General features: G+C 39.7%; 1 protein-coding gene across 4 annotated transcripts in view; it reads left to right on the forward strand.

The window, feature by feature from the left end:
• LOC109908119 (immunoglobulin-like and fibronectin type III domain-containing protein 1) overlaps window positions 1-25,898 on the forward strand; it is a 39,790-nt gene that overhangs the window by 11,591 nt on the left and 2,301 nt on the right. The window contains exons 7-26 of one of the 4 annotated variants that reach the window (XM_031794376.1): window positions 4,370-4,412; window positions 5,569-5,758; window positions 6,072-6,185; window positions 6,633-6,795; window positions 6,904-7,176; window positions 7,449-7,865; window positions 8,099-8,203; window positions 8,795-8,857; window positions 9,087-9,191; window positions 12,745-12,849; window positions 13,979-14,086; window positions 17,616-17,723; window positions 21,648-21,755; window positions 23,315-23,439; window positions 23,534-23,675; window positions 23,909-24,202; window positions 24,421-24,717; window positions 24,907-25,086; window positions 25,197-25,325; window positions 25,487-25,795. In XM_031794376.1, coding sequence (XP_031650236.1) covers window positions 4,370-4,412; window positions 5,569-5,758; window positions 6,072-6,185; window positions 6,633-6,795; window positions 6,904-7,176; window positions 7,449-7,865; window positions 8,099-8,203; window positions 8,795-8,857; window positions 9,087-9,191; window positions 12,745-12,849; window positions 13,979-14,086; window positions 17,616-17,723; window positions 21,648-21,755; window positions 23,315-23,439; window positions 23,534-23,675; window positions 23,909-24,202; window positions 24,421-24,717; window positions 24,907-25,086; window positions 25,197-25,325; window positions 25,487-25,795 — 3,378 coding nt within the window. The remainder of the gene's footprint in view (window positions 1-4,369; window positions 4,413-5,568; window positions 5,759-6,071; window positions 6,186-6,632; window positions 6,796-6,903; window positions 7,177-7,448; window positions 7,866-8,098; window positions 8,204-8,794; window positions 8,858-9,086; window positions 9,192-12,744; window positions 12,850-13,978; window positions 14,087-17,615; window positions 17,724-21,647; window positions 21,756-23,314; window positions 23,440-23,533; window positions 23,676-23,908; window positions 24,203-24,420; window positions 24,718-24,906; window positions 25,087-25,196; window positions 25,326-25,486; window positions 25,796-25,898) is intronic. The other 3 variants (XM_031794377.1, XM_020506600.2, XM_020506602.2) reach the window with 3 other exon arrangements.

Below are 25,898 nucleotides of genomic sequence, written 5' to 3' on the forward strand. Positions count from 1 at the left end.
TTCATTCATTCATCCATCCATGATTAAAGGTTTTTTTAAACTACAAAAGAGTATTTGGAGAAGGAGATTTTTCAATCCGTGGCCTATTTTTACCTGTTCTCTAAAAAAAACAGCATTGTTTATGGAAACCATTTTTTTATTATGAAAGCACATTTAATAATTGCATTTATGTGTTTGCTTACCATGTCATGTGGTACTGTTGATCATTTGCCAACAAGTATCATTTTTAGGATGCAGTCATTCAATTGGTTTTGGCGCCAAACATTTGTTTGCTGCTCCACTAGTTTCTCTCTGTTAATCATGCTTTTTGTGTTTTAATGTTACTCCTACAAAGTGCACATATGTTATTATTAGGATGGCTATTCCTATGTTAAAAGTAATGATTAGAACTTACTTTTGATTCCTCGTAATTTAAGAGGTGAAATATTTGTTCCCTTGTCGTGCTCAGGAAGGGGGCGTGTCAACCAGAACTTCATTCGTCCATGTGTTCGTCCATCCTTTGTGTTGGGTAATGCCCAGTTGGCTAAATCCCAGTGGGAGAGCAATATGTACCCTGTTTATTCAATACTTAGGCATGGTTCTACACTAATAATTTAAGTGTGTATTTATGGCAATTGTGTGTGCTTGTATTACCTGAATGTATTTTTGTGGCCCTCTCATGGGCCACAAAATCCATTTTTTTCATTCCATTATTTGTTGATTTGTTGCAATGGTAGGCTTATATTCAAACGTGAGGCCTTGATGGAAACATATGTAAGCTCTGTCATTCCTGTTGCAGCCAGACAGGGGACAGGTTGCTACATGGCTATTATCCGGCATTATTAAGTCCTTATAATCTTGGTTTAGATTTAGGCTTACTTATTATTTGATTTATGTCCAGTTTATGTTCCTGTCTGTTCATCGTCACGTTTATTGTTTTGTATTAACGTCATGTAGCCCAAAGCCATTCAAACACATTTGTCTTTCAACTTCCGGCTCATTGACAAATGCAAACCATTGTTCAATATGAACTAAAATGGTAATTTTAAATTAAGTAAAATTGTGGGACTTGCTTTAGCTCTTTAAAATTATTTTTGTGGTTGTGGATGACATTCAGATTTTGTATTTTAAAAAACAGAGAAGCAGAGAAGAAGACAAAGATTTCATACACCAGCTCTGGAACGGCTTGCATACCACTGATTTAGACATCACTTCTCACAAGGCCATTTTGTGTGATTCTTTCACAAGACTCTGACATTAGCCATAGTCATATATAACGTGTCATGGCATAACACAATAGATTACATTAACTGGAATGTTACTCTCACTCCTGGTTACACAAAAAGAGCTGTGCGCAAACTGGACCCAAAAATATTCTAATGAGTCGCCTCCCCCAACATTTGAATTATCACTCATAGAGCAAAGAACACTTTTGTGAACTGCAAATAATCATTTCAGGGCTCAAAGGGATATTATTTGAGTCATTATGATTCCACACCTTTCCCAAAGAACCCTTGAGGAACCCTCTTTTCTTTGTGTATATAGTGCAAAGTATTCAAACCCCTTGACTTTTTACATATTTTGTTACGTTACAGCTTTATTCTAAAATTGATTACATTTTTGCAAAATCTCATCAATCTACACGCAATACCCCATAATGACAAAGTAAAAACAGGTTTCAAACATTTGTGCAAATGTATTAACAATAAAAAACAGAAATACCTTATTTACATAAGTATTCAGACCCTTTGCTATGAGACTCGAAATTGAGCTCAGGTGCATCCTGTTTCCATTGAACATCCTTGAGATGTTTCTGCAACTTGATTGGAGTCCACTTGTGGTAAATTAAATTGATTGGACATCATTTGGAAAGGTGCACACCCGTCTATATAATGTCCCACATTTGACAGTGCATGTAAGGCCAAAATCCAAGCCATGAGATTGAAGGAATTGTCCGTAGAGCTCTGACACAGGATTGTGTCAAGGCACACATCTGGGGAAGGGTACCAAAACATTTCTGCAGCATTGAAGATCCATAAATACACAGTGGCCTCCATCATTCTTAAATGGAAGAAGTTTGGAACCATCAACACTCTTCCTAGAGCTGGCCGCCCGGCCAAACTGAGCACTCGGGGGAGAAGGGCCTTGGTCAGAGCGGTGACCAAGAATCTGAATGTCACTCTGACTGAGCTCCAGAGTTCCTCTGTGGAGATGGGAGAACCTTCCAGAAGGACAACCATCTCTGCAGCACTCCACCAATCAGGCCTTTATTGTAGAGACCAGATGGAAGCCACTCCTCACTTAAAGGCACATGACAAGATTCTCTGGTCTGATGAAACCAAGATTGAACTCTTTGGCCTGAATGCAAAGCGTCACATCTTTTGGAACCTGGCATCATCCCTATGGCGAAGCATGGTGATGGTAGCATCATGCTGTGTGGATATTTTTCAGCGGCAGGGACAGGGAGGTGTTAAGAATCAGCTCATTGCCCATAACAAAGAGGGAGACAACAAGGAGATAAAGAAATTACAAACATGTTTATTAAATAAAGTAAACTATATCCAAGTAACAATTGTGTGTAGTCAGTAGTGTAAGTGAGTAGATGGTGATAATGAGGGGTGTTGAGAGATGCCAAAACAAAGGAACACAAAGAAGCCCCAAAGTGCCACAACCAAAAACAACAGTGTGTCTGCGTGGAGAGAGTCTCCTCAATGTATGGGGGAATTTATCCCCGGGACACACTTCCCATTTCACTGACGAAACTCCCAGCTCCGCACTCCGACATCCTATTCAGGAAAACAAGATCAAAGAGAAAGATTTTGGCAGACAGAGTGGGAGGGTCATCACACAGAATTGAGGGATAGATTAACGGAGCAAAGTACAGAGAGATCCTTGAAGAAAACCTGCTCCAGAGCGCTCAGGACCTCAGACTGGGGCGACGTTTCACCTATCAACAGGACAACGACCCTAAGCACACAGCCAAGACAACACAAGAGTGGCTTCGGGACAAGTCTCTGAATGTCCTTGAGTGGCCCAGCCAGGGCCCAGACTTGAATCCAATCGAACATCTCTGAAGAGAATACAGGTGTGCCACGCTCTAGACTCTAGGCTGTAATCGCTGCCAAATGTGCTTCAGGTACTGAGTAAAGGGTCTGAATGCTTATGGAAATGTAATATTGTAATATTTCAGTTTATTTTATAAAAATTCACAAAAAAATCTAAAAACCTATTTTTGCTTTGCCATTATGGGGTATTGTGTGTAGATTGATGAGGGGGGGGGGGAAAACGGTTTAATTAATTTTAGAATAAGGCAGTAACGTAACAAAATGTAGAAAAAGTCAAAGGGTCTGAATACTTTTCGAATGCACTGTATTTACTTTGTACATATTTGACATACTTTTGCTACTGCTTATTTACCTACATCACATTAAACAGTAACCGCCTCACCATGGGCATTGCACAACTACTCTAAAGCTACACTGGAGCAGTGAGAAAACAGTATGTTATTTATCTGCTACATTGGAATCAATACTTTTTGCTGAGGTGAGTAGAGTGACGCATTTTATCCTGTTGTTCTCGGGCGTGAGCTGCATGTTGAAATCTAGAACCAAAGCGTAATCTTGCGAAGCCGACGGGCATACACCTGTTTTCATTTAAATGAATATGATGTATCCTGCTCTGCAAACATGAATCTGGTTTAGCTGCCCTGTTACCATCTAGTTTCCTCCTTACTGAACCCTCCACCACCAATAGCACCATTTTTAGACATTTGGATACATACTCCCCAATAGATCATCCATACTGTAGATGTTCAAACTATCAAACTCCGGGTAGAGAGTAGTTGGTTGAATAGTTTGTTGACAGTTAGTTGAACATCTATTTGGGTCTATCCAAATAAGGTGTTACTAGAACCAGATATTTAATGTGACTACCCACTGGGCACAGACATCAGTTCAACATCTAGTTTGATTTACATTTGGTTGAGTTGTCAGCTAATGTGAATTCAACATGAAATTCCCCCAAAAAGATGAAATTCGCTTACATTGATAACTTTTTGCAAATCCAATCAGTTCTCCATGTCGATTCAACATCATCACATTTATTTATTTTGTCGAAATAATGTGGGAGCAACGTTGATTCAACTAGTTTTTGCCCAGTGAGTATTCTGCAGTGGAGGCTAGTATGAGGAGATACAGCACGACTTGCTCATTGTATTGGCTGGAATGGAGTAAATGGAAAGTGGTTTCCATATGTTTGATACGGTTCCATTTATTCCATTCCAGCCAATACAATGAGCCCATCCTCCTATAGCTCCTCCCACCAGACTCCAATGGTATCTTCTCACTTTACATTAAGTTGGGTAACATTGAGTGTCCTTTATTTTGTTTAGGTTCAGTAGATCCAGCAGAGTTCAGGAAATTGCTCAGAAAAAGGTAAGATATGAGACGATCATGATATCATGATATCAGTAACCAAATCCTTCTATTTACATTACATGTATTTGTAAACAGGGACCTCTGTGCCTGACAAAAGAGTGCGATGGGATGACCACAATGCTTACAAATGGGGAAACTAAGCTCAGTGGAGGCTCTTCAGAGGAGTAAGGGGAGAACCAGAAAAATGTAAATAGTGAAACATTAAAGAAGTTATCCTTTTCAGATAAAACTATACTAAATTTTATCACGTCACTAAATAATTGATTCAAACACACGGTTTTGCAATGAAGGTCTATAGTAGCCTCAGCAGCATTCTGTAGGGTATTGACTTCAATATAAAACCTATGAGGCTCATGGTTCTTAGCCCCTTCCATAGACTTCCACAGTAATCTATCAGAGTTCTTGCAGCATGAACTGACATGTTTTCCACCCAATCAAAGGATCAGAGCATGAATCTAGTACTAAAAGCATATGCTACAGCTAGCTAGCCCTGCAGTGCATAAAATGTGGTGAGTAGTTGACTCAAAGACAGAGAAAGTCAATATTTGAACAGTTTTGAACAAATTAATTTCTTCCATAGTAGCTAGCTAACAGAGAGGGATGCTATGTCAGCTAGCTGGCTATGGCTATCCAACACTGGAATGCTTCCAAGGTAAGCTTTTGGTTTTATTAATTTATTGCCACCGGAGCCCGCCAGTGTAACTGCTAAACTGATTGCTGCTGAGTACACTTTACTGCATGATTGAGCGACTTTACTAACGTGTTAGTTCTTGTAGCTATGTTGACTATGACCTGACAATGATGTAGGCTGTGTGTAATAGTTAGCGGTCAGGATATGAAGGTTTGACTTGGAAAGGTTTTCATTCTTAAACTTTCATTCACAGTTTAGTTTGTAGCAAACTCATGATGGGTACAGGGACAATTCTAGTATCATGTAGTAACCTAAACCTATCGATGTTATATTGAGCTGGGTGAATGGAATATGAATGACAGTCATCCAATATGCTGTAATAGAAAAAAGGCCATGCTAATAAAGCAAAAATCATCCTAATCATTTTAAATGGCAACGACCACCATTGACGAAGATCCTACAGAATATGGTATATGGTTTTGTACCAATACTCAAGCAATGCTTCTGTCATGTTTCAACCAGGAAGGGAGTGGACAAAGAGGAAGCTGTGAAAGAACCTGGAGAAATCGATGAAAGGTTCTGGGAAATCATCATGAGTGCAGACAGGAAGGACTATGAACGAATCTGCGCTGAGTTTGGTGTCAAAGACTTCCGTGTAATGCTGAAGAAACTCAGTGAGAAGAAAAAGGAGAGACAGGAGGAACAGGCCAAGGTTTGAGAATTGGGCACATTCAGTATGTGTAAAACGTCTTCTGTGTGTACTGTTTTTGGTCATATAATGTAGCTAATGGCTAGTGTGAAAACCTACATGACCACTATGAACCTCAGGATTCATAGTGTCTGAAATTAATTTAAGTGTAACTAGTTAACTACATTAAGTCATTGTGGCAATAGCCTTAACCTATCATTTCATCCTCGTGATTTTAAACTCCATTTCTCTCTACTCCCCTCCCTCTCATCCATTATTTTCTCTCCACCCTTTTCCTCATGGTGATCTTCCAAACCATCTGCCATCCCTTCCTCAGTATATTGAGACCATCAATAACCTGAAACATATTGATATTAAAGGAGTAGGCATTGCTTCGTTTGAGTTTGACCTTGAGCTCAAAGACCTCGCCAGTAGGATTTTCCTCTACAAGGTGAGACATCTAGAAGTTGACCTCTGATTCAGATTCCACATGAGGCAAAGGTATCATTATACATAATTTAGCTTTTATCTCAACTTACACAACAAACTTGTCATTCAACATTGTACAGCATTTTAATGGATGACAACTGCCTTAAAAGAAAGACTGACATTGCACAATTAAAACAGAATTTGTCACCTTCTTTCTTGTAAGGCAGTAGTATCTCCTTTAAATTTCTCACCCAAAGTTCCAGGCATATAATTACATTTTCTATGGTTCCAGAGTAACTTCATCCCGTTATCATTTTGCCATGATATCCATGTCAAAACATGTAAATTGTCATACATCCCATCAACTATGAGAATTTTTGTTTTTTCTTTTTTTTATGTTGAAATTAACTGAATTTGAACTCATATCTGATAGTAGCTGTCACTGTGTGAACTCTGTATCATCTTGCAGGACGGTGTAATGATTCCCTATAGTGATGAAGAAGAAATGAAACACAGCTTAAAGACTGTTGGGAAGAAGTTAATCTTCAGTGTGCGGGACCTTAAGGCAGAGGATGCTGGGCTCTATCAGGTGGATGTTGAGGAGGTCAATCTGTTCTCTACAGACTTCAAGAGTAAGATGAGCACAGAATGATTATGAATAGCATTCCTTTTTGATAGAAGAAAATAAACTGTCCTTATTTATTCCCATGAGCTTGTTCCATTTGCCCTTTTACTCCCAGTTCCCACAGTGGATTTCATTGTCAAGATCCAGGAGGTGAAGGCCAAAGAGAGAGAGGATGCTATGTTTGAGTGTGTCCTGTCACAACCCTGGCCCAGAATCAAATGGATGGGCAAGAATGCCACTCTGGAGGAGGGAGAGAAATACACTATAACTGTATCAGAAGACAAACTGATCCACAGACTGCTAATAAAGGACTGTAGCCAGCTGGACAAGGGTATCTACTCTGCTGCGGCAGGAATCAAGACATGCAGTGCCTGGCTGATAGTGGAAGGTAACATTACATCTTCATATCTTGCACAATATGTAATTTTTCAGATGAAGGGAACAGCAGATGGATTCATTTTTGGTTGAACAACATATACTATTCACCTCGGTAACTCAGTTCTGGTCTCATGACAGATTCGAGAGGTACTATGTCTTCTCAACACTTATCGAAATGTTCCACATGAATAATCATTTTAATAAACATGCTCACTGAGCACCTTGTACAGTATTCCCCTATCTCTCCCTTTCTCTCACCCGCTCTCTCTCTCTCTCTCTCAGCTGACAGCGACCCTGCTTCCCATGGTAAAAAGAAGACCCGTAAAACAACCCAGGCTGGTGGAACAGGGTTGGATCTGGGGAAACTGGCTCAAGAGCAGCAGGAAAAACTGGCGAAGGAAAGGCAGGAGCAGATCGATGCTGCAAACAAGGCCAGAGCGGAGGAGGAGAGGCTTGCCCGAGAGGCACTCCTGGCACCCCCTCCTCCTGATACTGGGGATGGAGACAGTGGGGAAGGGGGAGACAGTGGGGAAGGCAAAGACACCGGAGATGGAAAAAACAAGTCTAAAAGTGGATCAAACAAATCCAACGATGGTGGCAAATCAGTTGGCAAATCAGTTGGCGAAATGAAAGACTCTGAAAAGGAAGGAGATGACAAGAAGAACAAGAAATCCACTGATGATTCTGACAAAGGCAAAGGTAAGACAAATGATATCCCTATTATAAACACATTGGACATATATGTTATATACTGAAAAAGAAAAAGGAAAGTAATAGGGTCAACTTTGAAAAATATGGTATAATGAAAAGGATAACACATTGTCACAACATCCTATGTTAATATGAATGTACAATATGTATTCAGGTGTATATTGGTTTATGCATTTTTGACGATATTTCAAATTGACAACTGATACAATAATTACTGATAGGAACATCAAATTATGATATTGACCCAAACGCAAACGGGGAAGGCGATGGAGACAGTAAGGGACGTAAGGGCCATCCTGGTCCACTTATACCAGACACAATCATTGGTAAGAAACACACTGAGACACCTTGGCTACTGCATGGAGGTAGTCTCTAAAATCTCAGATGCATCTTAATGAATTAACAAGTCACCTTGGGATTGCATTAAATGATAAACACTAAAAAAACATTTTACTTTATTTACATTTTCTACATTTTAACAAAACTTACAGTAATTTAACTTAGAGTAACATGCAGTAATACATTTACAGTATAATTTGTATTCCACTTGACATCAAGTGATTAACCAGAATTGCAGTTTACTTAACCACAGTTAACAAGCAAAATACATTTGATAAAACCCACCTTAAAATAGTACACTAATGTCAAAAATAGTAAATACCTGAAATATTGAATCTCATGCATGAAATTATAAACATTTGTTTAACAGGTTCTTCTGTCTACAACGGTATGTTATGTCTCATTGACTTATTCAAGTCTGTGTTGAACATTTGTTCTTGTTAGTAACACTTTACATGAAGGAATGCTTACCGAAAAGTATTTAAAGGTAGTGTAAGTAGTTTAAACAAATAATTAACCATTAATAAACAACTTGTATACCCCTTTCTTTGAATAATTTTATGTATGTAAAATCAAAGATGCTGAGAAAGAAAGAGATGACAAGTACAAGAAATCCACTGATGTTTCGGACAAAGGCAAAGGTAAGACGAATGATATCTCGATTATAAACACATTGGACACATGTTATATACTGTACTTGAAAAATATAATGTATATAGACGACTTAGAAAAATAATGTATAATGAAAAGGATAACACATTGGCACAACATCCTACATTAATAAGAATGTACAATATGTATTCAGGTCTACTGTATAATGGTTTATGCATTTTTTACAATATTTCAAACTGATATAATAATTACTGATAGGAGCATCAAACAATGACATTGACCCAAATGCAAACGGGGAAGGCGATGGAGACAGTAAGGGACGTAAGGGCCATACTGGTCCACTTATACCAGACACAGTCATTGGTAAGAAACACACTGAAACACCTTGGCTACTGCATGGAGGTAGTCTCTAAAATCTCAGATGCATCTTAATGAATTAACAAGTCACCTTGGGATTGCATTAAATGATAAAAACTGGAGAAAAAAACGGAAAACGTTATTTTAATTTGTCAACATTTTAACTAACCGTACAGTAATTTAACTTAGAGTAACATGCAGTAATACATTTACAGTATCATTTGTATTCCACTTGACATCAAGTGGTTAACCAGTATGCAGTTTACTTAACCATAGTTTTAACAAGCAACATGTATTTTATAAATAAATAAAAACTAAAAGTGGTATATAGTTAAAATATTGAATCTCATGCATTATTTTCTAACAAGTTCTGTTCACATGTGTATGTTATCTCTCTGTGACTTATTCAAGTCTGTTCGTATAGAGCAGTTTGTTCTTATTAGTAACACTTTTAACAACCCGTTTAATAACTCTGAGGGGCTGTTTTGGACCTGGTACCGGGTCCAGACAGTTTGGTTACCCCCCACTCCTTGCTTTGGCCATATTCATAGAGTATGCATTGTAGGTAAAGTCACAAAAAGCTCAAACTTTTAATGTGTATGGAAAAGGTACACCCTAATGGTCATTGTAAAGCAGTGGTCACCAACCGGTCGATTGCGATTGACTTGTCGATCTCCAAGGCCTTTCTAGCCAATCGCCAAACATTTCTGTAAAAACCCAACGATAAAGCCTTGTGTTACTATTTTTGTATTAGTCTCGAGCTGTTGGTGGTAGGTGCAGCCAATTCAGAAGCCCTGCGCGCCGGGTAGGCAAACTGTTGCACTTTCATGTGTCTGAGGGTACAAACTCTGCCTTCCCGGTGGGCCTGGATAGGAAATCATGTACACTATGCTACCGCTGGCCAATCAGATTGCTCAGATATCCGAGTCTGCAGTAACGTAGCAGGCATAAAAGAAAGCTACGACAACATTGATCCTCTGAGATTTCAAAACTTTTATTAAAACCATGACTAGAGAGAGACTGTCAACGAATACAGCAAAGAGCTGCTGTTTTTATGAGTGAGTTCATGTTTAACACTTTGTATTCAGCACTTTGTATTCAGCACTTTGTATTCAGCACTTTGTATTCAGCACTTTGTATTCAGCACTTTGTATTCAGCACTTTGTATTCAGCACTTTGTATTCAGCACTTTGTATTCAACACTTTTATAAGCCATAAAATGCGCGTTCTTCCTATTTTCACTCAGCGCTACAACAAGCAGTGCAGCAGTAAATGAATGAGTAGGAAAGTATATCTTGCGTTGTTGTTATTGCGTTGTTGTTATTCTAACGACCCTGGGTTTATAAGCGCGGAAATCGACTCTGCCGCACGAGCATGCTTTTGCGGCACAGTCGATAGTGCGCCGGACCTCGGTCTAGAAGGTCGAGGGTCCGAGACCTGCTCCCTGCTGTTTCATTACATTGGTGTCAGAAGTGATCGGACCTCGCATCCACGACAGTGCGTGTGCTTGGCCGGTGAGCGCGTTCCTGTAAGACGTAGAGTCGCAAGCTTGGGCGAGGACGCGCTCTTTGAAAGGAGGGAGTAGTGTAACGACCCTAGGTTTATAAGCGCGGAAATCGACTGCTGCACGAGCATGATTTTGCAGCACAGTCGGTAGCGTGCCGGACCTCGGGCTAGAAGCGAGACCTGCTCCCTGATGTTTCATTACATTATTATTAGCGGCTTGGGTCTTTTTTAATTTCAAGGAATATTTCACTTTCTCTGTTCATATGAGTAACAACATGAATTTGTGTATGAGACAGAAATAATACGGTGCGACTCCAGTTTCGCCATCAGCTGGAAGACGATGTCCCTTTTTGGTCAGTGTCAGTGAAGGAAAGGGAGAGCGGAGGGTGTTGAGAGACGAACCCTACACGGAACCCAGGCTTGCGCCATCGTGCATAAATGTATTTTGTCCCCCCACACCAAACGCAATCACGGCATGCAGGTTAAAATATCAAAACAAACTCTGAACCAATTATATTAATTTGGGAAAAGGTCGAAAAGCATGAAACATTTATGGCAATTTAAGTTGCCATTTAAGTAATACAGCAATGGCTCTATTAACGGTAAATCCAAGCAAAGCCAGTATGCGGTGAAAATGTATTGGGCCTATAGCTTACTGCACAAACCCCATTGCTACAGTACTGTTTTTAATTGGTTAATGTTGCATAGGCTTACATTTTTAATAATAATGTTAATAAAAAATCATAGCTGTAGTTCTTGGCATGCATTTTGACTCAGAAAGTGATCTTGACTCAGAAAAGGTTGGTGACCACTGTTGTAAAGAAATGCATTTCCTTCTCCATCCACATTATCTAAAATGCATCCTCCGAATGCGCTGTTGATCTCTCTCACTTTACAATAGGAAAAGTGAATGGGAAAATACGTTTGAAGTTTCCTCACCTGTTTATGTCTTATTCCTGAAAGCCGTGATTGCTAGGGTCGTTTTAATATGTCAGGCTTGAAAATCCGTTCGGCCAATTTGGCACAGTGACACATTACCCAAACCAGACGCAACTGGTTTCAAGAGGCCAAGAGACATCTTGTGATCACCTACTGTCATCTAGTGGACAAACAGGGAATCCGACAGGGGATATATTTACATCATTGGCTAGGTAGAGGCTTTAGCTTTCTCCTCATATGTATATCATTCCAGTAAGACAACTAATTATTCCTATAAGATGAAAAATGACATTGCACAAGCCCTGCACTTTTGAAACGGCTGTGTTCCTATTTATCCTTTTGGAACAGTAATTGGTGACATATTTTATGAAAAAACCTAGACTTTCAAATGTATTATTCTCCAACATTTGACAATTGGAATCCCACAGTTCTTACCTTCTAACAGCACTAAGCATGTAGTATACAATATTGTGTAGTATAGAAAATGCCACCAGAGGGTGTCAAAAGTTGAACAGGTTAAGGAATACTTATCTTAAGGTATTTTAAAAGGTTTATAGGTAGTTTATAAGCTGTTGTAGATATTTTACAAATCTGTAATAAACAGTAATGATACATTGGTAGAAATTGTGCTCCTCATTTATCTGCTAGCCAAATACTGAGCTTATATGACAGCACTGGCTTTACTCACAATAATAATCAATAACATTGCAGTCATATATTAGCTCATTATTTGGCCAGAACCAAAATAACCATTGTGTTATAACTATATAACAGAATTCTAAACTTTCTATGTAAACTACTAATTAACGGTTTATAAACTACTTGTAAAGCCCTATATAAATCCTTTTAAGTATGCCTACATGTAAAGCGTTACTGGTTTATTTGTATGTCCCAGTGTATATTTTGTTCACAATGATATGTCTGTCTGTGTATTTGTTCAATTAACCTGCATACATGGCTGTTTTGTCATATATTTGTATTTGTAGATCTATCCTGTCGTCGTTACCATTACAGTCAAGGAATGAATGGATTGTTTAGTTTTATATTTAACCAAACAAAAAGTAATTATGAAAAGTGTCGGCAGGATTATTCTAACTTTAAGGCCAAACCACAGATCCCAATGCGAAAATGGGGACAGGAGAAACTGAGTACACTGATGAGTCTGCTAAGTGTTCAGTGCGCACAAGACAAGGCCTTCTGCTGAAAGACAGTGTGATTGGTAAGAGATCACATGTGACGTTGTGTACTGACTGCACGAAGGACATGACGTTCCTACAAATATAACTCAAGTTTGGGAAATAACTTGGAGAAGTATGATACCGATGAGATGATACTGAAATGTTCATTCAAGGGGAATGTTGAATCTAATCATACATACAGTATCTCAAAATAATCCATGTCTGTTTATTTTTGAGAATGAATGTACAGTATGCAGTCCTCTAACATCAGTAGTATCTTCAATGGAATATCTATTCAACTTTTCTATGTTCCATAAAACTAAACTTTACATATCTACAATAATACAAAAATATATCTAATCCCTGAATCCTGTAGAGGCTTGTTGTGTTGTGTGTTTGTGTATTTCTGTCATGCTTTTTGTGTTCTACTCATAAGACTTTGAAAGCGTCCTTGATTTTCAAATATTCAACAAATATTTGTGAAACAAACCATGGAAACAATATCTGCATGGAAAGACCATTCCAATAACTCTGATACCAGAATCTCCATGCCAACAGCATGGTTGAGGATCTGTTCATCGTGAAAAGACGTCAATAGACACCAACACAACATCTGATCTTATCCAAGTTCAGATTAGAAGACAAAGTATTACTTAGAATGACCTCTCTTGAAAACAATTGGTCAAACATGTTTGTCTGTCCACAACTTTCTGCTTTATATCTTTGTGACATGTTCAAGTTTGTTCATATGTGTAGAACAGTGTTTGTTGGTAACACTTCACATTAACCAATACTTACCTAAAAGGATTTAAAAGGGGTTTATAAGTGGTTTGTAAAAACATAAACATTAAAGATATAATTTACTCTTTATAAACTACTTATAAACCCCTTCAGAAAACCCTTTAAGTACGCCTTAATGTAAAGTGTTACTGGTTTGCTTGTATGTCCCAATGTATGTTTTGTTCACAATAATATGTCTGAGTGTGTTTTTGTTCTATTAATCTGTGTATATATATGGTTATTTTGTCATGTATTGTTCATTGTTGCTATGTCAAGTCACTGTTTCCATTACAATCATAAAGCGTATGGTTTATTTTCATATTCAATCAAATGAAAAGTAATTGTGGAAAGTGCCATCAAGGTTTTTATTATTTTACGGCCAAACAACAGATCCCAATGTGAAAAGTGGGACAGGAGAAACTGAAGAGTACATTGATGCGGCTGGCATGCATTCAGTGCGCACAAGGCAAGGCCCACTGCTGAAAGACACAGTGATTGGTAAGAGGCCATGTGTGATGTCATACACGTGACGTCATGCACTGACTGAATGGAGGAGATGGCGATGGCTTTAACATGAGTGACAAATGTCATTCAAGTTTGGGAAATGACAAGGAGAAGATTTAAGAATAGCCAATAGTGTGATACCTTTCTGGAATAGATTTCCATAGTCCTATGATAACATCCTCAGTATCTTCCTTGTGATGTGTTCTTCTATGGAGATGTTCTATGAAACATCTATGTTCCATAGAACTCTTCTGACAAAATGTTACTAGATGGGGCTTAAATATATATGTATATAGCTATATATCTATGTACAGTACCAGTCAAAAGTTTGGACACACCTACTCATTTAAGAGTGTTTCTTTATTTTTACTATTTTCTACATTGTATAACAATAGTGAAGACATCAAAACTATGAAATAACACATGGAATCATGTAGTAACCAAAGTAGCCACCCTTTGCCTTGATGACAGCTTTGCATATGCTTGGCATTCTCTCAACCAGCTTCACCTGGAATGCTTTTCCAACAGTCTTCGAGTTCCCACATATGCTGAGCACTTGTTGGCTGCTTTTCCTTCACTCTGCGGTTCAAGTCATCCCAAACCATATCAATTGGGTTGAGGTCAGGTGATTGTGCAGGCCAGGTCATCTGATGCAGCACTCCATCACTCTCTTTCTTGGTCAAATAGCCCTTACACAGCTTGGAGGTGTGTTGGGTCATTGTCCTTTTGAAAAACAAGTGAGAGTCCCACTAAGCGCAAATAAAATGGGATGGCATATCTCTGCAGAATGCTGTGGTAGCCATGCTGGTTAAGTGTGCCTTGAATTCTAAATAAATCACAGACAGTGTCACCAGCAAAGCACCATCACACTTCCTCCATGCTTCACGGTGGGAATTACACATGCGGAGATCATCCGTTCACCTACTCTGCTTCTCACAAAGACACGGCGGTTGGAACCAAAAATCTCAAATTTGGACTCATCAGACCAAAGGACAGATTTCCACCGGTCTAATGTCCATTGATCGTGTTTCTTGGCCCAAGCAAGTCTCTTCTTATTATTGGTGTTCTGTAGTAGTGGTTTGCTTTGCAGCAATTCGACCACGAAGGCCTGATTCACGTCTCCTTTGAACAGTTGATGTTGAGATGTGTCTGTTACTTGAACTCTGTGACGCATTTATTTGGGCTGGAATCTGAGATGCAGTTAACACTAATGATCTTATCCTCTGCAGCAGAGGTAACTCTAGGTCTTCCTTTCCTGTGGTGGTCCTGATGAGAGCCAGTTTCATCATAGCGCATGATGGTTTTTGCGACTGCACTTGAAGAAACTTTCAAAGTTCTTGAACATTTTCGCATTGACTGACCTTCATGTCTTAAAGTAATGATGGGCTGTCGTCTCTCTTTGCTTAGTTGAGCTGTTCTTGCCATAATATGGACTTGGTCTTTTACCAGATAGCGCTATCTTCTGTATACTACCCTTACCTTGTCACAACACAACTGATTGGCTCAAACGCATTAAGAAGGAAAGAAATTCCACTTTTAACTTTTAACAAGGCACACCTGTTAATTTAAATTCATTCCAGGTGACTACCTCATGAAGCTGGCTGAGAGAATGCCAAGAATGTGCAAAGCTGTCATCAAGGCAAAGGGTGGCTACGTAAAATATATTTTGATTTGTAATATTTGTAATAATATATTTTATTTTGGTTACTACATGATTCCATATGTGTTATTTCGTAGTTTTGATTTCTCCCCTATTATTCCACAATGTAGAAAATAGTCCAAATAAAGAAAAACCATGGAATGAGTTGGTGTGTCCAAACTTTTGACTGGTACTGTATATATATACACGAAAGTATGTGGACACCCATTCAAATTAGTAGATTTGGCTATTTCAGCCACACCCGTTGCTTACAGGTGTATAGAATCGAGCACACCGCAATGCAATCTCCATAGACAAACATTGGCAATAGAATGGCCTTACTGAACAGCTCAGTGACTTTCAACCAGGCACCGTCATGGATGTCACCTTTCCAACAAGTCAGTTCGTCAAATTCTTGCCCTGCTAGAGCTGCCCTGGTCAACTGTAAGTGCAATTATTGTGAAGTGGAAACAGCTCACCCGCGAAGTGGTAGGCCACAAGCTCACGGAATGGGACTGCCGATTGCTGAAGCGTGTAGCGAGTAAAAATTGTCTGTCCTTGATTGCAACACTCACTACTGAGTTCCAAACTGCCTCTGGAAGCAACTTCAGCACAAAAACTGTTCATTGAGGGCTTCATGAAATGGGTTTCCATGGCTGAGCAGCCACACACAAGCCTGGAAACACGTTCTCTGGAGTGATGAATCACGCTTCACCATCTGGCAGTCCATCGGAAGAATCTAAGTTTGGCAGATGCCAGGAGAACGCTACTTGCCCCAATGCATAGTACCAACTGTAAAGGTGGTGGAGGAATAATGGTCTGGGGCTGTTTTTCATGGTTCAGGCTAGGCCCCTCATTTCCAGTGAAGGGAAATCTTAACACTACAGCATACAATGACATTCTAGACGATTCTGTGCTTCCAAATTTGTGGCAACAGTTTGGGGAAGGCCCTTTCCTGTTTCAACATTACAATGCCCCCGTGCACAAAGCGAGGTCCATACAGAAATAGTTTGTCGAGATCGGTGTGGAAGAACTTGACTGGCCTGCACAGAGCCCTGACCTCAACCCCATCAAACACCTTTGGTGATGAATTGGAAAGCCGGCTGCGAGCCAGGCCTAATTGCCCAACATCAGTGCCCGACCTCACTAATGCTCTTGTTGGCTGAAGCGAAGTCCCCACAGAAATGTTTCAACATCTAGTGGAAAGCCTTCCTAGAAGAGTGGAGGATGTTATAGCAACAAAGGGGGGGCCAACACCATGATTTTGGAATGAGATGTTTGACGAGCAGGTGTCCGCATACTTTTGGTCATGTAGTGTATATACCCTGAGTGTACAAAACATTAGGAACACCTGCTCTTTCCATAACATAAACTGACGAGGCGAATCCAGATGGAAAGCTAAGATCCCTTATTGATGTCACTTGTTAAATCCTCTTAAATCAGTGTAGATGAGGGGCCGAGACAGGTTAAAGAAGGAATTTTAAGCTTTGAGACAATTGAGACATGGATTGTGTATGTGCCATTCAGAGGGTGAATGGTTAAATCAAAAGAGGGAGGGGAGTGCAACTCAATATTTAGGAAGGTGATCCTAATGTGTTGTACACTCAGTGTATATAATCCCTGATCACATAGAGAGGCTTGTTGTGTTGTGTGTTTGGTTATCGCTGCCATGCTTTTTGTGTTCTATTCAAAAGACATTGAAAGCTTCCTTAATTTCCAAATATTTAACAAATCATTGTAAAACAGACCATGGAAACAGTATCTCCATGTCAAGACCATTTTAAGAACTCCAAGCCTACAGCTGATGGGTTAATTTCAGATTTAACAAAATAACATTTTGGAAATTGCTTGCAATATTTGTATTATTTTATGGCCAAATCACAGATCCCAATGGGCAAAGTGGTACAGGAGAAACTGAGGAGTACACTGATGCATCTGGCAAGCATTCAGAGCGCACAAGGCAAGGCCCACTGCTGAAGGACACAGTGATTGGTAAGAGACCACACGTGACGTCATGTACTGACTGCATGGAGGAGATGGCATTCACATGAGTATCACTCAAGTTTGGTAAATAATTGGAGAAATATGGTACTGTTGTAACAGGATCATCTGTTACACTGAGAAGAAGGGGCATGTTGAATATCATCTCTTACCATACTGTATGTGCACATCTCAAAGTAACCAAATGTATGTTCATTTTTGAGAATGGATTTATGTAGTCCTATAATAACATCAATATAATTTTCCATGCAATGTGTTCTTCTGGTTGGATGTTCTATGAAACTCTTTTATGTTCCATAGAACTCTTCTAACTAAATTGTACACGATGGGGCTTATTTATACAGTATATGTACAGTCAGGCACCCTTGATAAAGATGAGCAAAAAAGACAAAATAAAGAATACAAATACTGAGCTATATTGCATGCAAAAAAAATGACATTTTATATTTTTATTCTAAAACAATTGCTCAGTGAATGATTTAGTTGAACAATTAATAATAGGATATCCTGTTTTCAATACTCCAGCACCCTCCCCCCTCCCCCGGATAATGATACTGAGTCTTTATCTACGACAAAATCCACTGCTGGTGTACGTGGCCAAAGAGCTCGATTTTCATGTCATCTGACCATAGCACTGGATCCAATCCAAATGCCAATGCCATTTATCAAACTCCAGGCGGTGCTATGGTCAGATGACATGAAACTAGAGCTCCTTGGCCATGCACACCAGTGGTGGGTTTGGCATTGAAAAACAAAAGCATATGCAGAAGAGTACCTCATACTTACGTTAAAATATGGTGGTCAATCTTTGATGTTATGGGGCTATTTTTTATCCACTGGTCCTGGGGCAACGGCATCATGAACTTTGCCAAGTACCAGGACATTTTTGCCAAAAACCTTGTTGCCTCTGCCATGAGGCTGACATTTTACTGCAAGTAGATCTTCCAGCAAGACAATAACCCCAAGTACTAATCAAAATCCACAAAGAAATGTTTAATTGACCACAAATTAAATTTTTTGCAATGGACATATCAGTCTCCAGACTCGAACCCCATTGAAAACCTGTGGTTTGAATTGAAGAGAGCAGTCCATAAGAGGGCACAAAGGATATCAAGGATCTGGAAAGATTCTGTATGGGAGTATGGTCTAAGATCCTGCCCAACATGTTCTCCAATCTCATAAAACAATTTAGAAAAAAGTTCAGTGTCATTGTCCTCGCAAGGGGAGGGTGCTAGAGTATTGGGTAACACTTTATTTGGATAGTTTGTGTGTAGATGCTAGTTTGTGATTTTATTTGGCCCCCCAAGTGCTGAAAAAATATATATTTGTATTTTTTATTGTTGGACATAAGACTAAAAACACCAGCAAATCATCTTTATAAAGTGATGATAATTTGGGAAATCTGTTTGAAAGTATTCCCATGCATAATAGAGAGACACGGTGCCTTCGAAAAGTATTCAGACCCCTTGACTTTTTCCACATTTTGTTACATTACAGCCTTCATCGAAAATATATAACTTTTTTTTTTACTCAAAAATTCCCCTCATTAATCTACACACGTTACCCCATAATGACAAAGCAAAAACTGTTTTTATTTATTTTTGTAAATGGATTAAAACTATAAAACTTAAATACCTTATTTACCTGGGGTGGCAGGTAGCCTAGTGGTTAGAGTGTTGGTCTAGTAACCAAAAGATTGCAAGATCGAATCCCCTGTCGTTCTGCCCCTGAATAAGGCAGTTTCCTCACTGTTCCTAGGCCGTCATTTAAAATAAGAATTTGTTCTTAAATGACTTCCCTAGTTAAATAAATGTAAAAAATAAATACAATTCATATAAGTATTCAGACCCTTTGCTGTAAGACTAGAAATTGAGCTCAGGTGCATTATGTTTCCATTGATCATCTTTGAGATGTTTCCACAACATGTTTGGAGTCCACCTGTGGTAAATTGCATTTATTGGACATTATTTGGAAAGGCATACTTGTCTATATAAGGTCACAAAGTTGACAGTGCATGGCATGTCAGAGCAAAAATCAAGCCATGAGGTCAAAGGAATTGTCTGTAGAGCACAGAAACAGGATTGTGTCGAGGCACAGATCTGGGAAAGGGTACCAAAAACATTTCTGTACCATTGAAGGTCCCCAAGAACACAGTGGCCTCCATCAATCTTAAGTGGAAGATGTTTGGAACCACCAAGACTCTTCCTAGAGCTGGCCACCCGGCCAAACTGATCAATCGGGGCTTTGGTCAGGGAGATGACCCCGATGGTCTGACCGAGCTTCAGGGTTCCTTTGTGGAGATGGGAGAACGTTCCAGAAGGACAACCATCTCTGCAGCACTCCACCAATCAGGCCTTTATAGTAGAGTGGCCAGACAGAAGCCACTCCTCAGTAAAAGGCACATGACAGCCTGCTTGGAGTTTGCCAAAATGCACCTAAAGACTCCGAGGCCATGAGTATCAAGATTTGTCACTTCTGGAGAAAACCTGGCAACATCCCTACGGTGAAGCATTGCTGTGGCAGTATCATGCTGTGGGATGTTTTTCAGCGGCAGGGACTGGGAGACTAGTCAGGATCGAGTGAAAGATGAACAGAGCAAAGTACAGAGAAATCCTTGATGAAAACCTGCTCCAGAGCGCTCAGGATCTCAGACTAGGGAGAAGGTTCACCTTCCAACAGTACAACAATCCTAAGCACACAGCCAAGACAAAGCAGGAGTAGCTTTGGGACAAGTTTCTGAATGTCCTTGAGTGGCCCGGCCAGAGCCCGGACTTGAACCCATTCGAACATCTCTGGAGAGACCTGAAAATAGCTCTGCAGCAACACTCCCCATCCAACCCCATCCAACCTGACAGAGCTTGAGAGGATCTTCAGAGAAGAATGGGAGAAACTCCCTAAATACAGTTGTGCCAAGTTTGTAGCGTTATACCCTAGAAGACTCGAGGCTGTAATTACAGCCAAAGGTGCTACAACGAAGTACTGAGTAAAGGGTCTGAATACTTATGTAAATGTGATATTTCAGGAGTTTTTTTTATATATATTAACAAACATTTCTAAAAGAACAGTTTTTGCTTTGTCATTATGGAGTGTTGTGTGTAGATTTATGAGGACAAAAATCTATTTAATCAATTTTAGAATAAGGCTGTAACCTAACAAAATGTTAAACATGTCATGGCGTCTGAATACTTTCCAAAGGCACTGTATATGTGATCTTATATTAAATAGTCATTTTTGCTCATCTTTATCAAGGGTATATGTACAGTACCAATCAAAAGTTTGGACACACCTACTCATTCAAGGGTTTTTCTTTATTTTTACTATTTTCTACATTGTAGAATAATAGTGAAGACATCACAACTATGACATAACACACATGGAATCATTCAGTAACCAATAAAGTGTTGAAAAAAATCGAAATATATTTTAGATTTTAGATTCTTCAAAGTAGCCAACCTTTATTTTGTTGACAGCTTTGCACACTCTTGGCATTCTCTCAGTCATCTGGAATTCATTCCAATTAACAGATGTGCATTGTTAAAAGTTAATTTGTGGAATTTATTTCCTTCTTAATGCATTTGAGCCATCAGTTGTGTTGTGAAAAGGTATGGGTGGTATACAGGAGATAGCCCTATTTGGTCAAAAATAAAGAAAAATCCTTGATTGAGTAGGTGTGTCCAGACCTTTTACTGGCACTGTATATTTATACAGTATATAAAATCCCTGATCTCATAGAGTGGCTTTTTGTGTTGTGTGTTCCTGTATCTCTGTCATGCTTTTTGTGTTCTATTCACAATGAATGTAATGCTTTCTTCCAACCCTAACCTTACAGCTGATGGTTTCATTTCATAATTTAACAAAATACAAAGTAATTTTGGAAATTGCTTGCAAGGTTATTATTTTACGGCCAAATCACAGATCCCAATGCTCAAAGTGGTACAGGAGAAACTGAGCAGTACACTGATGTGTCTGGCAAGTGTTCAGAGCGCACAAGGCAAGGCCCACTGCTGAAGGACACAGTGATTGGTAAGAGACCACGCGTGACGTCATGTACTGACTGCAATGGAGGAGATGGCATTCACATGAGTATCACTCAATTTTGGGAAATAATTGGAGAAATATGACACTGTTGTGACAGGGTCATCTGTTACACTGACAAGAGATGATACTGAGAATATTCATGTACCTTAAAGGGGAATGTTGAATCTCATCTCTTACCATACTGAATGTGCAAATCTCAAAGTAACCAAAAGTATGATTTATGTAGTCCTATAATAACATCAATATAATTTTCTATGCAATGTGTTCTTCTGGGTGGATGTTCTATGTTCCATAGAACTATTCTAACTATTCTGTAGATGGAGCTAAATAAATGTACTTCTAATTACTGTTATCTTAAACAAATAAGATCTGATGCCATAGAAATGCTTGTTGTGTTGTGCGTTTGTGTGCGTTATTGTAATGCACACAAATGTCGGAAGATGAAGTTTACATACACTTAGGCTGGAGTCATTAAAACTCGTTTTTCAACCACAAAAAATCTTTTTAACAAACTGTAGTTTTTGCAAGTTGATTAGGACATCTACTTTGTGCATGACACAAGTTTCCAACAATTGTTTACAGACAGATTATTTCACTTATAATTCACTGTATCACAATTCCAGCGGGTCAGAAGTAAACATACACTAAGTTGACTGTGCCTTTAAACAGCTCGGAAAATTCCAGAAAATTATGTCATGGCTTTACATGCATCTGAAAGGCCAATTAACATAATTTGAGTCAATTGGAGGTGTACCTGTGGATGAATTTCAAGGCCTACCTTAAAACTCAGTGCCTCTTTGCTTGACATCATGGGAAAATCCAAAGAAATCAGCCAAGACCTCAGAAAGAAATTGTAGACCTGATTCATCATTGGGAGCAATTTCCAAACTCCTGAAGGTACTACATTCATGAGTACAAACAATAGTACTGCTCAGGAAGGAGACGCATTCTGTCTCCTAGAGATGAATGTACATTGGTTTCGAAACATGCAAATTAATCCCAGAACAAAGGACCTTGTGAAGATGCTGGAGGAAACAGGTACAAAGGTATCTATATCCACAGTAAAACGAGTCCTATATTGACATAACCTGAAAGGCTGCTCAGCAAGGAAGAAGCCACTGCTCCAAAACCACCATAAAAAAGCCAGACTACGGTTTGAACCTGCACATGGGGACAAAGATCATACTTTATGGAGAAATGTCCTCTGTCTGATGAAACAATAATGACCATGAAGACCATCATTATGTTTTGAGGAAAGCACGGGGGTGACAACATCATGTTGTGGGGGTGCGTTGCTGCAGGAGGGACTGGTGCACTTCACAAAATAGATGGCTCACGAGGAAGGAAAATTATGTGTCTATATTGAAGCAACATCTCAAGACATCAGTCAGGAAGTTATCCTACTCAAGACAGCCCAAATAATAATTTCTTCAGAGCACTACAAAATGGCATTAGATGTTAACATCACATCTGGTAAGTATGTCTGATCCAAATGTAATAAAACCAGTCTTAAGTCCCTAATTGTTTGCTGTTGTGTATGCCAGATCCAGGAGTTCAGTTCGTAAGCGGGTTGTCAAATATCCATGCCCTCATTGGCCAGCCTGCAGAACTGATGTGTAAGCTGAGCAATGATAATTGTGAAGGGACCTGGTACAGAAATAGCAAGAAGGTTAGACTGAATTATCTTTGTCATTCTCACCCCCCAATATATTTTTATTTGATCATATCTTAAGATAAATTATAATATATATCTTCCCTGACAGTTGACAGCAGATGATGGACACATAATGTCCAGAGATGGTGCAAACCACAAGCTGGTCATCAACCGTTGTCAGGAGGAAGACTCTGGAAAATACCGCTTTGAGGCAGACGGGCGTAAAACTGAGGCAATGCTGAATGTGGAAGGTTAGAAAACGAAAGGCATTCATTTTGGTTATATGTACAATACAATGTCTACGCTGTCTCAACATAATTTGAGTAGCCATTTCACAATACTCAAATTATAAAATCATTATGCACCTAAAAAAAGTTTGCCACTTTTAGTATTCAGATTTTTTTAAATAACAATTGAGTCAAAAAAAATTAAATAACAATTGAGTCAAATGTCAGTTACATTGCATGATCTGTGTCCTATTCAGACCCTCCCAGGTTTGACCCTGATGATCTGTCTGCGTTCTCTCAGCCGGTCATAGTCAAAGTGGGGAATAGCACCACTTTCAAACTGCCCTTTGTGGGCCGCGAGCCCATGAAGATCCAGTGGTACAGAAAAGGAGAGGAGCTCCTGGACGATAACACCACCAAGATAGAGAAGTCCTTCACCCAAAGCCGCCTGCTCCTCAGCAAGTGCCAGCGCAAAGACACTGGAGAGATCAAGATCAAGCTCAAGAACGAACATGGTACCATGGAGGCTATCTCAAGACTCATTGTCCTCGGTGAGTTGAGAAATGGAACCAATGTTTGAATTAGTTCAATTCAAGAACGATTATTGAACTGTCTCAGTTCAATCATTGTTCAGAGATATTCAGGTGTATCTGTGCTGTGGACAGTCAGTTCTCTCTCTTAAATTCCAATGCAGAGACATGACTGCAGACTGTTTTGGCTAGGGTAATGTGACCTCTCTCTCTCTCTCTCTCTCTGTCTGATCTGGTAGACAAACCCACTGCGCCCCAGGGCCCTGTGGAGGTCCTCGAAAGCACAGCCTCTTGTATTCATATCAAATGGAGAGCTCCAAAGGACGACGGTGGCTGCCCAGTAATAAACTACAACCTGGAGCGCCAGCAAGTTGGCCGCAACACTTGGAAGAAGCTGGGGGACATCCCTGGCGTGCCCGAATACAAGGATAACGACGTGGAACACGGCAGGAAGTATTGCTATCGTATCAGGGTGGTCACCGAGGAGGGCGTCAGTGAGATGATGGAGACTGATGACCTCACGGCTGGCACCTTGGGTGAGCTAGTTGTAGGTTTAGTAGGTTTATAGTGGATGTCAACAATGTCACGTAAGTGGTTATATGTTGTCATTAGAATCTACTTCAAAAGTTGTGCTTACGATAACCTTATTTGGGTATTATAACAGAACATTTTGAAAAGTGTTACCCAAACACGAAATGTTATGTAATTTCTCTGAAATATCTCAGCCTTTCCTAGCAGCCCTGCCCCACCAAAAGTGGCTAGTGCTTTTAACAACTGCATCAACCTGACATGGTCTACCCCGACCGACACTGGCGAGTCTCGCATCCTGGGCTACAACTTGGAAAAACGCAAGAAGGGGAGTAATCTTTGGAGTCCTGTCAACCCTACAGATGAGCCTATCCAAGGTCTCTTCTTTTAGTGAATTAGGGGCGTTAGTATACCACAGCTTCTTTGGTTTAATGATTTCAATTGTATTGGACTTTCTATGACTGATTCTGTTTCTCCTCACTACTAGAAAAGAAACGTGCAGTGACAGATGTTGTAGCAGGGAACGAATACGAGTTCAGAGTTTATGCTATCAATGTCTCTGGACTCAGCGAGCCCAGTTCCCCTTCAGAGTTTATTTTTGCAAAAGACCCAAAGAGTAAGTCATACATCCTTTCAAAGTGCGAGCAACATGTACAACTATAATAAAACACCATATTTTCTGAAATAATTGTTTATTTAGATGCTTATTTATACTGTTCATTTGTTTGAAGTCAATGATGTATGGCCATTAGATTTACGACTTTGTGTTTGTTTTAGATCCCCCAGGGAAAGTGGAAGATCTGAAGGTGGCAGACACATCCTACACCGCCCTCTCCCTGTCCTGGAACAAACCCACAGAGGAAGTGGGGGTCCAGGATGAGGCCAAAGGGTATTTTATAGAGGTCAGGCAGGCTGAGTGCATAGACTGGACCCGCTGTAACGTCACCCCCATCATCTTGACCACCTTCACTGTGAAAAGCCTGAAGGCCATGGCCATGTACTGGATCAGGGTGATTGCTATCAATGACGGAGGAGAAGGAGTTCCCCAGGATCTGGACAACTACATCCTGGCCATGCCTCCACCTGGTGGGTGACGATGATGCGTTCATTGGGAATATGTTGTATTGTTTGTCTGTTTTAGCCTACATTGGGGATAATCACCCAATAAGCCTACGTAAGTAAGAGTTAC

This window comes from Oncorhynchus kisutch, linkage group LG17, assembly GCF_002021735.2.
Source record: "Oncorhynchus kisutch isolate 150728-3 linkage group LG17, Okis_V2, whole genome shotgun sequence".
Classification (NCBI taxonomy): domain Eukaryota; kingdom Metazoa; phylum Chordata; class Actinopteri; order Salmoniformes; family Salmonidae; genus Oncorhynchus; species Oncorhynchus kisutch.